At 41.8% G+C, this 14,815-nt stretch overlaps 1 protein-coding gene across 6 annotated transcripts in view; it reads right to left on the reverse strand.

Annotated features, from left to right (window-relative positions):
* Positions 1–11,291, reverse strand: part of KATNA1 (katanin catalytic subunit A1) — a 36,475-nt gene extending 25,184 nt beyond the window's left edge. Inside the window, exons 1-4 of one of the 6 annotated variants that reach the window (XM_073337603.1) lie at positions 8,553–8,666; positions 2,793–2,940; positions 1,356–1,529; positions 427–584 (exon numbers count right to left, since the gene is read on the reverse strand). In XM_073337603.1, coding sequence (XP_073193704.1) covers positions 427–584; positions 1,356–1,526 — 329 coding nt within the window. In that variant the 5' untranslated portion in view covers positions 1,527–1,529; positions 2,793–2,940; positions 8,553–8,666. The other 5 variants (XM_073337604.1, XM_073337605.1, XM_073337606.1 and 2 more) reach the window with 5 other exon arrangements.
* Positions 11,292–14,815: the final 3,524 nt, after the last annotated feature.

Genomic DNA, 14,815 nt, shown 5'->3' on the forward strand with positions numbered 1-14,815 from the left:
CCTCCAAAACACTCATGTTTTCAAACTACACTTTCTTCTTGCAGCTAGAAAGTTGGCTGACGTTTCACATTTATCAGACTATTAAAGACAAAAATAAAATGACATCCTAAAATATTTCAGAGTAACAGCCGTGTTAGTCTGTACTCGCAAAAAGAAAAAGGAGTACTTGTGGCACCTTAGAGACTAACCAATTTATTTGAGCATAAGCTTTCGTGAGCTACAGCTCACTTCATCGGATGCATCCTGAAATAGGATCCAGAAATCTCACTCCTTTCCCAGAATTTGGCTATTTAGGTGTCAAAGTTTCCAAGCCCTGTACCTTAGCCCTAAAAAAGGGAGGAATTCTCCAACTGCTGACTCTCATTGAAGTTGGAGCATGTTTTTACTTAATTACATGTTATCTGCTCCTACCAATTTTCTTCTTACCTACGTTCAGCTGGCACAGGCAAGGACCACACTTCTCCATCACGAGCTGGTAATTCTTGCTGTGCTGCTTTCAAGGGACTGCAATCTAATTTAAAGCTTTCCAGTGTTTTCATTATATCCTTCACATGCTTAGCTTCCACGCTTATCTCCTGCCAAACCTAATGCAAAAATATGAAGTATATTAAAGCATATTACTAACAGATTTGTAACAGAGTATGCTAAAGCCAATGTGAATGAACTCTGCTGGATTCCACAAGATTTCTCTAGCTATCTTAATTCTGATGCTTTAAATTAGTCCAATACATTTAAAATACTACGTATGCTACAGAACAAGAAATATACATTAAATTTGTGAAGGTTTTTTTTCTTTTTCTGGTCTTAACACATTTTACACCGTGAAGAATCGGTCAGATAAATGAACAGAGATGGGTTTAATACCAACTCCATAGAACCTGCTGCTGGTTTTCATTTCACAGTCTTAAGAAAAAAAACAGTACAATGAAAAAAGACTGGGTTATCCTTAGGCGGGTAAGGCTTTACATCAAGGGACATGAATATGGTGGTCTTAACTCACTCTGTATTAGACAGCCAAAACCACACCACTGAAGTATTGTAAAAAGAATAAGAGTGATAAGAATTAACTGTACTGAAGCGTAACCAGGGCACTCATTAACACAGTTAAAAGTCAAACTGGCAAGCAAGTTAGTACAATACTAACTCAGTGTTGTTCTTCACTCCTTACTCTGCCAGGGGCAACAAAGAGAGAAATCAGCCAATGAAGCCTTAAATAAGAATATATAGTGGTATTACAGTTTACCAGGGAATAGTTTAGATATTTTTACATTTCTTATTCAACATTGAACTAAATCATTCATATTAGCTTAATACTTTACCATTGAAATATTAACTGGCAAAACAGGACTGCTCACCTGTTGCCATTTCTGTTGCAGATATGCATCTTTGACAGAGTAGAGGTATTTATTCATTTGGTCAAGTACTCCTTGGTAGTAGACCATTGCAGAATCATAGTTTCCCAGCAATGCATATTCACGGGCCAGTTTTACATTCTCGCTAATCATAACAAGACTCATACTCAACATAAGCTGAAAAAAATTAAATTGTTATACTGAAAATTCAGTACAAGAAAACAAGTCAAAGCATATATCTGAAGTATTTTCCAGATAATTAAACATATCCTAATCATCTAATTGATTAATAGGGATGCCAGGAGTAGATTCATTAAGAGGAGTCACTCTGGAAGAAGGAAAAAAAAAAAAACCTATTTGGTCAGTATAAAAATTACAAATGAATTACACTTGTCCATAACCACAGATGTATGTGAAACTTATTACACAAGCTGAGTTATCATGCAGTGTAGAACCTACTGTTAAGCACATATGCAAGTGTGCAGAGACTACATGACATTGGGAGCCATGACCGAATACACTCTTCCCCACCTTTTTCCCCCCATCCCTTCAGGTAAAAGAATCTGGAGGTAGTGAGTGTGATGGTTTGGGGTTCAGGTCACCATCTGCCTTGTAATCCTGGCTGTTTTGTAGCAATGCAGCTTTGGTCCAGAGCTCTGACCCAGCAGCCTACCAGCAGTCCACATGCCTCCCCCTGACTTTGCCCAACCTGGATACTCCTTGCATGCTGACCTTAGTACTCTTCCAGCCCCAAAACTGTCCTACTGCGGGACCAGTCCCTCTCATTGGGCTTTCACAGAGAAGAGTTAGGATTGCAGCCTTTACAGAAACAGGAAAACATTCCAACCTGTTAGCTTTCTGGAAGCACACACTTCAATGAACTTGCACAGCACTGATTTATAATGAACATAAGAACGGCCATACTGGGTCAGATCAAAGGTCCATTTAGCCTACTATTTCCAACAGTGGCCAATGCCAAGTGCTTTAGAGGGAATGAACTGATCAAGTAATCACCAAGTGATCCATCCCGTTGTCCGTTCCCAGCTTCTGGCAAACGGGGGCTAGGGACACCAACACGGGACAACAATAAAAGCCAACATGTTTATTTACAAAATAGAATGGATTAAATTATACCAAGTCAGGGAGATGAAGAAAGAGATGTTTACAAGCAAATATGTGAGAACATCTAAAAATCTAAAACTTATACAAGATACAGTCTTTGTTCAAGATGGATTCTTCATCCAACAATCTCCTTACTAGCAGGCCTAGCCAGGACCCATCACAGAGATCAAATTGCTTGGTTTCTTTGTCTCCTAAGGTGAAAGATAAAGATGGAGTCTCTCTCCATTCCTTATATCCCCAAAGGGAATGTCTTTGTCTTACAAGTCAGAAAGGCCTGCTGGAGATTCAGTCTCCTGTCTCTCTCTGGGGTGCACGAACCTTGATAATTCTCAATCTTTCAAGTTCAGGATCAGGGTAACTCCCAATGGTTCAGTTCGACAGCTTTGTTTACTGCTATTATGGAAACAATCCTTTGTTTAGGACAGACCTGTTCATCTAGGCGAGGCTGTCTGGTTTTAAACGTGTTCTAGTAACATCAAAGAGAATTCATAAATTCACATATAACGTTTACACATGCAGTTTACAGTTATATTAATAACAAGAGTCTAAGCTTTCATATGATACCTCAACGCATACTTTGTACAAATATTATTGCACTCTGTGTTTAGGGTGCAAATACAGGGGTGCCTAGGGTCAAAGTGACTGATTTTATTGCTGGTACTCCAGCATCATTAATATTACATGAGCTCTATAGGTTTTTTATTTCACTGAACTTACTATTAAAAAAAAAAAAAGTCAAATAAGGGGCCCTTCCATCCCTGGAGACTTCAGGCTTGAATAAAGGTGCTCCCCCACCTATATAGCCACCTACTAGCCTTATAGCACTATCTTCTTCCTACACATGCAGAGATTACAGAGCTAGCAGGAGGAAGTGGCCACTGAGAAGGTACAAGCTGAAAACAAATGCAGCCAAAATCTTTAACATGTCAGAACACACCGAAGGACATTGTCTAGCTTTCCAGGACAATCTCAGGTCATGGAAATTCTAAATCTTGTTTCCTGTAGTTCAGGGTCTCCTATTGTTTCCTTATCTTGTCTGTATTTAACAAAAGTAACGTTCCACCTTAGAAGAAAGAAAAGGAGTACTTGTGGCACCTTAGAGACTAACCAATTTATTTGAGCATGAGCTTTCGTGAGCTACAGCTCACTTCATCGGATGCATACCATGGAAACTGCAGCAGACTTTATATATACACAGAGAATATGAAACAATATCTCCTCCCACCCCACTGTCCTGCTGGTAATAGCTTATCTAAAGTGATCATCAGGTTGGGCCATTTCCAGCACAAATCCAGGTTTTCTCACCCTCCACCCCCCCACACAAATTCACTCTCCTGCTGCACCAGAATTTAAATATTAAAGGATCACAATTGCTGCTTAGACTAGTTTATTTGATTATAGGACTGAGGAAAATAGAAAGGAAGATGGGTTCTAGTGAGAAGAACAAACCAAGTACTGTGAACACACTCATTTGTACTGTGTTAAGAGTCTAAGCACAAAGTATATGCAACTAGTGCCTCTCTAAATAACAGCGGAATGAAAAACATGCATCCTTCAATGCATAGAAAAGAGGGAAATGAAGACCTGGATCAGGGATTCAAAGACTTAAATATCTACAAAGGAAAGAGGTATTTGAGTGGGAACTGAAAAACAAATATTTAAGAAACTTTGGAAAAACGGCAGCAAATGTGTTCAAGATGCTGCAGTTGCTGCTGATATATTTAAATATGCCTTTTCTAAGATTTTTTTTTTTTTTTTTTTTTTTTAATAGCTACACAATAGTTAGTACCTTTGGCCTGGCACAGCTCCAGATTCAGAGATGGGACATCAGTCAAGGGTAAAGCATATTCTGTAAAACTACTAGACAAACTGCTAAAGTTTTTCACATAACCAAACATTGTCAGCTTGTTTCTTAATTTGACATAATTTCCTATTAGTAGTGCAGAATAATATAAACAAAATAAAAGTTAATTGTCAGAGTCACCTTGTTCATATACTTGGAAAGTTTCTCTCATCTCCTTGTGTCCTAATCCCATAAGAAAAGAAGACAACCACTGACTTCAGGAAACTGTTAGATGCTAAAGTCACTGAGTTAGGTCCCAAGCATGATTTATCTGACAGAGTCTCAATATGAGAAGCACACAGATGGGTACTATACAGAATCCTTCCCATCACCTCGATTGGTCTTGTTCTCAGAAGAGAACAGCCGTCTACCTCATCTGAAATAGAGCCATACGTGAGTAAGACCTCTCTGACATCTGAACACCACCCCATTTCTAAAACTTTTTTTCTAAAAGCTAAACAAGAACAACAGATATTTATTTAGAAAGTGGATCATAATTGACAATACATTTTTACAATCCCCCAATCGGAGATTTAAAAACAGTTTGTATTGAAATTCAAAGTAAAACTACTATACTGGATCAGATCTCTGACCCATCTAGGTCAGTATCCTGTCTCCATCAGTAGCTAGAACCAGATGCTTCAGAGGAAGGTGGAAGAGACCACAAAGTAGGCAGACCTGGGATAATCTGCCCCCCACCCCACATGAAAGTCTCATCTTAATCTCTAACCGAGATCACCCAAAACCTGAAATGTAAGGTTTTATTTCAGTTCCAATACTCTTTATTAGCATTAACTATGAAAACTCTGGATATTCTTGTGACACATATCAATGTTCAATCTCTGAGTTTTGCTAAATCCTTGGCTTTAACATCCTGTGGCAATGAGTTACCAAACCTAATTATGTTAAAAATTTTGGAATTTGCTATGTTCCGTTTCACTGAATAGCCTCTTGGTCTTGTGTTATGACGACACAGGAAGAACATACACTCTCAAGCAATGTTCTCTGCACCATAGGCGCTGACTTCCACTGTTCTCAGTAGGTGCTCGACACCCCCCCGCCCCTCACCCCACCCCCTTTCCCCAAGTCCCTGCCCCTTCTCCGCCTCCTCCCCTGAGCATGACACATCCCCGCTCCTCCCCCTCCCTCCTGGAAAGTCCTAAGTGTCACCAAACAGCTGGGAGGTAAGCAGAGAAGCAGGGACAAGGGAGGAGGTGGGACAGGGGGTGAGGGGAGCTTGGCTGCTGGTTGGTGCAGAGCAGCCACTAATTTTCCCCCATGGGTGCTCCATGAAATATTCTTCATGAATATTTCTGTGATGCTCTCACCAAAGCATTTGGGAGGTTCACAAACAATTAATTTTTCTTAATGCCATTGTGAGATTAGATGGTATTATCCACATTTTACAGAGGACAAACTGAGGCACAGAGATTAAAACTGAAACAGTAAAGTGTCCACTAATTTTGGGTGCCCAGCTTGAGACACCTCGGACCTGACTTTTCAGAATACTTTGTATTTTTATGGTGCTATATATATGTTCAAAGCACTACTCCCATTGACCAGTTGCAGCTGTGAACACCCAGCATTTCTGAAAATCTGGCTCCAGTGTCTCATATTGGGCACCTAGAAAGTAAAGAAAAGCAAGTTTTTACAGTAGAGCAATACGCATGTGTTAAGTGATTTTCCACCTTACATGGAAACTCTGTGGCGAATATAGGGATAGAATCTATTTCTCTGGGGTAGCATTTAATTCCCTTAGTCATGGGACCATTCTCTTGCTGTAATCTCACTCACTACACACTTTCTAAATTCTCAACAAATAAGGTAGGTGTCCTACAGACAACTGCCTTCACTATAAGCCTGATTCATCCATGGGGCCTGTTCTAGCCTATGCATTGAATGAGGCAGAGCTCTATAAAAATAGCACATTACTACACAATTAAAGACTATCATAATACATACACACAGGGAGACAAAGTAAGAGTACATAGGCAACATTTAATTCTCATATTTCCTAATTTTCGAACTCTTGGCTTTGTAACCTTAATATTCTTTTAATGTAATTTAAGGTTATTTTTCTAAAGCCTGGACTAAAGCAGTGGCTCTCAACCTTTCCAGACTACTGTACCCCTTTCAGGAGTCTGATTTGTCTTGTGTACCCCTCAAGTTTCACCTCACCTAATAACTACTTACTTACAAGGAGCTTATAAGGATCATCCCTGCACTCTACAAATAGCTGCAGAGACAGTGCTATAAATTTGTGGTTCCGGCTCTGAGGCCTATGGAGAGTTCCCTATACAGCTTTTTTTTTTTTTTTTTTTAAAAACCCAGGCTGGGAGGCTCACGGCCACATACTCTGTAGATGTACTCAGTGATGCCTAGTTCCCTTTCATGGAACACCTAATTTAGATTTTGGGAAAAGGTTTTAACTTAAGTTTTCAGAAGAAATCTATGTAAGGGTCTCTTGTTATGTAGGAGAAAATACATAAAGTTCATCAAGGATCACTACAGATATTACCACAGGTTTTAATAGCAATATTCAAGATCAAGCATTTCCACATGTGTCATCCTACCAGATACACCTGTTTGCCTGTCCCATGAATTTTAACTGATGACTAAACCTGCTGAAACAACAAGTTAAGCAAGATGCTACTAAACATTTTAAATCAAGTAATGGCATGTTACTAATGTAGAACTAGCTTCCAAAATAAAAAGGAAGAAAACTACACCATAGCTATATACAATAAATACAGCACAGAACTCAGAGCAGGGCAGGCATTCTTTAGAAATCTGTGCAGGGGAACAAACAGTTCACCCATATGAGCGTTTTTTCTTCCAAATATGTGGAGTCACAAAGAACAGAGAGGAAACAAAGGAAATGAATGATCCCTTAATGGAAAGAAAAGAAGGCATGGAATGCCTAGCCAGGAAAATGGGGGTAAGAACACAAAAGATGGATGCTGTGCTGGTCTACTAAATGAATTTCCCAAGTTAAAGAAAAATGAAGGAAGTAAACAATGTGCAAAGGAATAAAATAGGCAGAGAATGGGAGTAGGAAGAGAGAGAGTTAAATCAGTGGATTTTTGCTTGTTTCAACAAAACTCAAGTGTTTCTCCAGATGTTATCTGAGGGCTGTCAGTTTAGATGTGGGTGCTAAAGAGGCAACACTAACAGAATTTAATCGATTTGCTGACCAAGGTTTAGCCTGTAATCAAGATTATGTCTACACAGCAATTCAAGGTGTGACTGCAGTACAGATAGACAAAACAGCTAAAAAAAGGTACATACTCACTTTGCTAGCTTGCTGAAGCTTGTGCCACTCCATCTACACTGCCAATTTTATCTGTACTAGCATGGGTAAAGATAATACAGGTATGGTGTGCTGCAATCACACCGTGAACTGCAGCGTGGACATAGGATAATTGCCTTAGTAATGTAGGCTATTTTAAAATGCCAAAGCAGCATATAATTTTTCTTTCAAATTTTGTGTCCTAGAGTGTGACAAGTTGTTGTTTTGAGATTGATGATTTTCATAAATACCAATGCATAATGCATTCATATTTGCATCACAGTTTTACTATCAATTTTTCTTCATTTATATTGTTGGATAGCACACTGATCCTGGATATTTAAACTGTGCTTACCACCATTTTAGTGGAGCACTATATTCTACAATGTCTTTTAAAGAACAAGACTAGATTATGTAAATTAAGTGGACCGTTCAACACTATTTCCTCTGTACCGCTACACAATTAGATAATCGGAAATACATATGGTTTTTCAGAACTGTACCAGACTGGTTCCATATACAAACAAGCATATGCAAATCTATGACTACACTAAAATAAAGGAAAACTCCTTTATTAGATAAAATATTTTAACTTACGTGTGCACAGTGGCACTAGACGACGATAAAGCAGATAGTCTACATAGTACTTTTATCAATTAGAACCATTCCCCGAATTGTATTCTATGAAGTTATCTATGAACAAAGCCACTACGGTGAAGATGAGTCTGTAAAGTCACCACCAGGCAGGAAACAATGCAAAGAATCCACATTGAATTTTGCCCTCTTAAATGTAATGCTATGCTGAATCCCCAAAAAAGGTTTCAGAATTAAAATAATTTATTCAGAATACAATGCATAGGATTTCCCAGAGATTACTAATATAGAAATACAATTACAACTCTTGACAAATCATCCTGTCACGAGCCACAGACTTTAGTCCACTTGCCTCAAGCGCCTGAAGTGCAGCCAGGGTTTGGTGTGTCCAGCAGGGCAAGGGTTGAAGACACATGGTAATTTAAGATAAAGCAAGAGGCTTTGGCATTTGCAATCCCATTGTTAATCCTTGAGATTAAAAGTAGTAGTTCACACATATTAAGGACAAATCATGCTTTTTTCCTCCATAGAAGAGCCCTCGAACAGCCAAATCAATGCAATTTCACCATACAAGATCTGGGAAGTCTGTGTAGTGGCTGAACACCCCTTTACCTCCCAACACACATACCGAGTTTAATCAAACCCAGTTCCACAATGGTATTCAACATACCATATGAAGCTGGTACGTGGGTGCCTAACTGCTTTATCAACTACTACATGGATCCACCAGCTACTCTATCCACAAACTGTGCACCACAAGTGGGATAGAGACAGTCCTAGGGCCAGAGTAACATTAATGGAAGAGTTCCAATGCTACAAAGAGGCCTAAGAATTTTTTTTCCACACCCAGGGGAACTCTTCATCACACAACCTGGCTGCTTAGACTGAGCTAGAGCCAGGTTTTTTGGGGCCTTAGGCAGTTTCTATTATTTCAATTTGTTATGCACACTCAGGAAAACCATGGTATCAGTTCACATTCAGAAAGTTTTTTTTTAGTGGAAGATCAACATTTAAAAAAAAAAAAAAAGTTTAAATTCTGCAGAAAAAACGGATGGAAAGTCCCCTAGTACTCTCTCAACTCATGGGGGTCCTCAATATCAGCAAGTGGATTTGTTAAGTTTGGCAACTGTATCTTTAGTTGCCAATATGGAATACTAGATGTGAAATTAGGTGCATGTGTTTGCTCTGTGCGCTATGTATTCTGGTTCGTGCTTCCATTCTGTTCCCCCCCCCCAGCCACGTGTGCTTGTCTGAAGTGTGCCAGTGGTTTATTTCCTAATAGATTGAAATGGTGTGCATCTTTAAAAAAAAAAAAAAAAAAAAGAGTTTATTCTGGAACAGCCCTTCTTATTTTACTAACTGAAAAGGTCTGTGTTTCAAGATTGGTTGCCTAAATGCATGTCAGACCCTCTGAGGTAAGGAAGTAAGCAGCATTCTGTACTGACTCATTTGAAAGACTCAAACTTGACAATATAAAAAAGGACTTCTAACAGACAAGTGCCAAGTCAAATTTTTTCTATATAAACAAAAGAGTACGTGTGAAATCTAAAATATTAATTCATACTTTATCCAGTGGCGGATTAGCCAGTAGGCCAACAGGACCTGTGCCAGGGTCCCCAGCCAATTGAGCATCCCCGCGTGCTGACCCCACTCATCTGGCGCTTCTAGGGAGCATGGTTGGGGAGCAGGGGCTTGCCCTGCTCTGCCCACTGCTCCTGCCAGGGAGTGGGGCTGGGGCACAGGGGCTTGCCCTGCAATGCCCGCTGCTCCTGCCCAGGAGCAAGGGAAGACCCCGCACCCCAACCCCATTTCCTCAGCAGGAGCACCAGGGGTACTGCAGGTGGAATGGGTGGGGAGGGGCCCCCACTTGCTCTGACCCAGGGCCCCACAAAACTTTTATCCGCCTCTGACTTTATCAGGAGAACAAAAGCACATGTGATAAGGGCTGCACATAGCAAGTTGTCATAAGTATGACCGGTATAGATGTTAACAGCAATTACTGTAGCTACTCACATAGAAAATGCAGTTTGATCACGGTCTTTAAAAAGGTTTTAATAATGTCAGGAATGACAATGGATTGCAGGATGTTATAAAAATTGGGCTGTTTAGAGTGCACAGCTATGGCGGAGAACTTTGAAAAAAGTTAAATTAGCAAATACTTTAATAGCAACTAGTGATGGGGTGGGATATTAAAGGAGCTTTTACTTCACTTGATCCTTTTTATTGACAGAGGCCTCATTTGAAACTTGCTTACTTATCAAAACGCCTTAATTTGAGATGTGAAATGAGCAAGGCAGACTAGGAACACTGTCTAGTCTACACAGCCTCAAGAAGCAGTCCAAGACAGACTTTCTTCCATTTGTTTTGTTTTCAAGAGATTTCCAATTCACACCCAAAACGATTTCCCTAACTGTGTCTCCCCGTCCGGGGTCTCTTAGCCATGACCTCACCACCACCCCAACTCCGGGGGGTCGGAGGGAAGAAATCCCCTCTGGGATGACAAGGGAATAACATCGATACATGCCGCATACACCGATCACCACCCTCACCGGGACACCGGCCCCCGCAGCGCTCCTCTCCCCCAAACCCGACTTAAGGCGCTAGGTCAGCTGCAGCCAGGAGCGGGCACAACGGCACGAAGCGCCCGACTCGCCTAGGGCCGCCCGCCACGCCTGGCTGGGGGAGCCGGAGGCGCCTGCCGCGGGGAGAAGAGCGGCCTCCCCGCCGCCCGGGTAAGCCGAGGACCCGCAGCAAGCCCGGCCCCGAGCCCGGCCCCGGCCCCCCCCACACACACACAGCCCCGCCCCATCCGGAGCCCGGCACCTTCCCAGCCCCCCTCGCCTCAGCTCGCGGCGCGGGGAAGAGGGGGGCGGCGACGCAAGCGCCCTGAGGTCCAACGGCAGTTCAGGGATGGGAGCGGAGGAGACCCCGTAGGAGGAACGGCGGGCAGCGGGGCCTCCACAGACACGGGAGCCCCTGCCGGGCTGGGGCAAGGGACGCGCTGATACTCACTCGCCTCCAGCGCGCTCCGTCACCTCCGTAACGGCGGCGCTACTCGCGCGCGCACCCCCGCCCCCCCCACCTCGACCCCAGCTCCTCCCACTACCCCGCCCCCGTTCGAAGGCAAATCTGCCTGCGTCATTTCCTGGAAGCCTCGCGCGGTGTGCCCGCCCTTCCCCTGCTGCAGCGTGAGGGCTGGGGAGCCTGGGTCGGAGCCCCTGCTTAGGGCTCTGGGCGGGGCTCCGCTGGCAGCGCGTGGTGCGTCCCCCGCCCTTCCCAGGGTTTGCAATCTCCCGTCGGTGGGGAACCTGAGCAGAGAAAACCGAACAGTATCTTGGCTCCGCTCGCTCTTGTACTTGTGAATGTGAACCAAAAAGATACTCATAACTGCATGGGCCAGGAATCGAACCCAGGCTTCCTGCAGGGTGGGTAAGAAGTCTTATCATTGAACCACCAATGCAAACATAGCTAGAGAATTTAGCAACAGCTCTGTCAGTTGTGTTCTCACCATGCAACTCTTCAAAGCAACCCCTGGGCAAATCAGTAACAGCTAGTGTCAAGGTTCCTTCCCCACTCTGAACTCTAGGGTACAGAGGTGGGGACCTGCATGAAAGCCTCCTAAGCTTACTTTTACCAGCTTAGGTTAAAACTTCCCCAAAAGTACAAATTATTTTACCCTTTGCCCTTGGACTTCCACTGACACCACCAAACTTTATCTGGATTTATTGGGAAGACGTTGTTTGGAAACGTCTTTCCCCCCAAAAATCCTCCCAACCCTTGCACCCTACTTTTTGGGGAAGATTTGGTAAAAATCCTCACCAATTTGCATAGGTGAGCACAGACCCAAGCCCTTGGATCTTAGAACAGTAAAAAAAAAGCATTCAGTTCTTGAAAAGAAACATTTTAATAGAAGAAACAGTAAAAAGAAAAGGATCACCTCTGTGAGATCAGGATGGTAAATACCTTACAGGGTAATTAGATCCAAAACATAGAGAATCCCTCTAGGCAAAATCTTAGGTTACAAAAAAACACACAGACAGGAATTTTCATTCTATTCAGCACAGCTATTTTCTCAGCCATTTAAAGAAATCATAATCTAACGCATACCTAGCCAGATTACTTACTAAGTTCTAAGACTCCATTGCTGTTCTGTCCCGGGCAAAAGCATCATACAGACCCTTTGATGTTCTCCCTCTTCCCAGCTTTTGAAAGTACCTTGTCTCCTCATTGGTCATTTTGGTCAGGTGCCAGTGAGGTTATCCTAGCTTCTTAACCATTTACAGGTGAAAGGATTTTTTCCTCTGGCCAGGAGGGATTTAAAGGTGGTTAGCCTTCCCTTTATATTTATGATAGCTAGTTTTGGCTGACAGTAACATTGTACTCAGGGCTAGCATTAGCTATTGTATTGTCTATAGTGGAAAACTTTTTTGGCATCCATCAATCCCCAAACCATGCAAGCAAAAAACCACCCTCAAAACGAAGGATTCGGCATCCCAAAAAGTGGTGTGTGGGCAGTAGCTCTAGTACTTAAAGCTTTCCCTCATTTTGCTACTGGGGAGTGTTGGGGGACTCACTTGCTTTAAAGAAATCAATAAATGTCTGCCTGTTACCCTCAGAAACAAACCAAGCGGAACATTTTTAGGTTGAGCAATATGTGTATTTGGACCAAGAAATTAATGTGACCCTAATCAGGAAGGTGAACTCTCGCAAAGAAAGCAAGCAGGTTGGTGTGCATTCAGTTCTTATCAAGGATGTCCTCCAAGGAAGAAAAATCAACAAGGCAACACGTGCCAGCCTCTTCAACTCAACAGTACTGCCAGCAAAGTTGTATGGCAGCGAAACATGGGTGCTGAGGAAGACAGAGAAGCAGCAACTGTCTGTAACAGAGAGGGCGATGGAAAGAAGAATTCTGGGGATTTCAATCCGCGACCGAGTCCCCAGTGAAGTGATGAGACAGCAGAGTGGAGCGCAGGATATCGTTGTTAAGAGAAGGCATAATCAAATGCGATGGGCAGGGCATATAGTGAGGCTCACTGACAATCGATGGACTGCAACTGTCACTGAGTCGTACCGATGCCAGGAACTGAAACAACCACTCAGCCAACCTCCAAAGAGATGGGAAGATTTTATCGTGAAAAGACATGGCCGCACACGGAGAAGGAAGGCCAGGATACAAGAAGAATGGATGAAGTGTTGTGATTGGTGCAATCTATTTGAGGACAGAAGGACTGATTGATCAAGGTGATCATATTTTTGCTGACATGGCTTTCACTTGTTCTGCCATTTGTGGCTCAGTTAGGGCAGCTGAGTCTCTTTTTAAATGTTTCTGTTTAAAGGGGAACTGTCACTTTAGATTTGGCCTTGACTTCACAAACAGTTGATAAGGGAACACAGGCGAACACACACTCTCAGCTCCTTCTAGGACTGGCTTTAGTTTTTTTAAAAAAAGTTTATCCAAGACAAACAAATATTCATACAAAAATACAATGGAATTTTTTTTAACTATCTTGCAGTGTTTGCCGCTGCGCATTCCAGCACTGTGGTAGTGCATTAGAACCTAAAAGTGAAATCTACTAGAAAATTACTACAAATCAAAGCAGAACTAAATCCTTTTAATTTCCGGTGGAGTAAGATACATAAACAAATATAAATAATAAAAAGTTGTTTTGAAATCATTAGCATTACTAATCTACAATATGAGTAATACAAGTAAGAGCATTTGTCTTTTAGATATCACTTTTAACCTGGCAGTGTCCCTTTAATCAAGTCAGACTGAATGGCAATAAAATTACATCATAATGGTTTAAATTGTTAAATTTTTGAAATACATTCTTATTTAGGAAGAAGGGAATTTGAAAAATTATAAGCGTGTGGCACAATAAGAGTCTGAATGTGTGATGTATCCTTTTTACCTTTTTCTCCATTGTTGTTTGGGGGGCAGAATACGTGGAGCCTGAGGTGATGTGCCTTGTTTGCCACTCAAGGTATACCAGACAAGCTGTGTCTGCTCTGCACTTTAGGTGACGAAGTGCATTTGGAAGTGCTGCATCAAGCTCCATTTGTCCCCACTACAAGGAATCTTTGTTGGACTCCCTGAAATTGAGGGCCCAGTAGAATAATCTCTACTTTGTTTAAAACTTTTAAGTGATGTTACAAAGTTGTGAGCCATGTTCACACTCCTACTAATCCCCCCAATTTTTTTTTTGTCCTCCATTTCTTAAATGTAAAGTAATTCTATCATTCTCTGTAGTACAGTACTTCCAGCTTCACTCAGGAGACATAGGACTGGTTGCATTGACTTAGCCAAATGCATACAAACTGATTTAATTAAATCAGTGCAACCCCCTAAAGCAGATATTATTTAAGATACTTATTTAAGATTAAAAGAAAAGGAGTACTTGTGGCACCTTAGAGACTAACCAATTTATTTGAGCATAAGCTTTCGTGAGCTACAGCTCACTTCATCGGATGCATACTGTGGAAAGTATAGAAGATCCTTTTTATGCACACAAAGCATGAAAAAATGGGTGTTTACCACTACAAAAGGTTTTCTCTCCCCCCACCCCACTCTCCTGCTGGTAATAGCTTATCTAAAGTGATCACTCTCCTTACAAT

Source organism: Lepidochelys kempii, chromosome 3, assembly GCF_965140265.1.
Source record: "Lepidochelys kempii isolate rLepKem1 chromosome 3, rLepKem1.hap2, whole genome shotgun sequence".
Taxonomy (NCBI): domain Eukaryota; kingdom Metazoa; phylum Chordata; order Testudines; family Cheloniidae; genus Lepidochelys; species Lepidochelys kempii.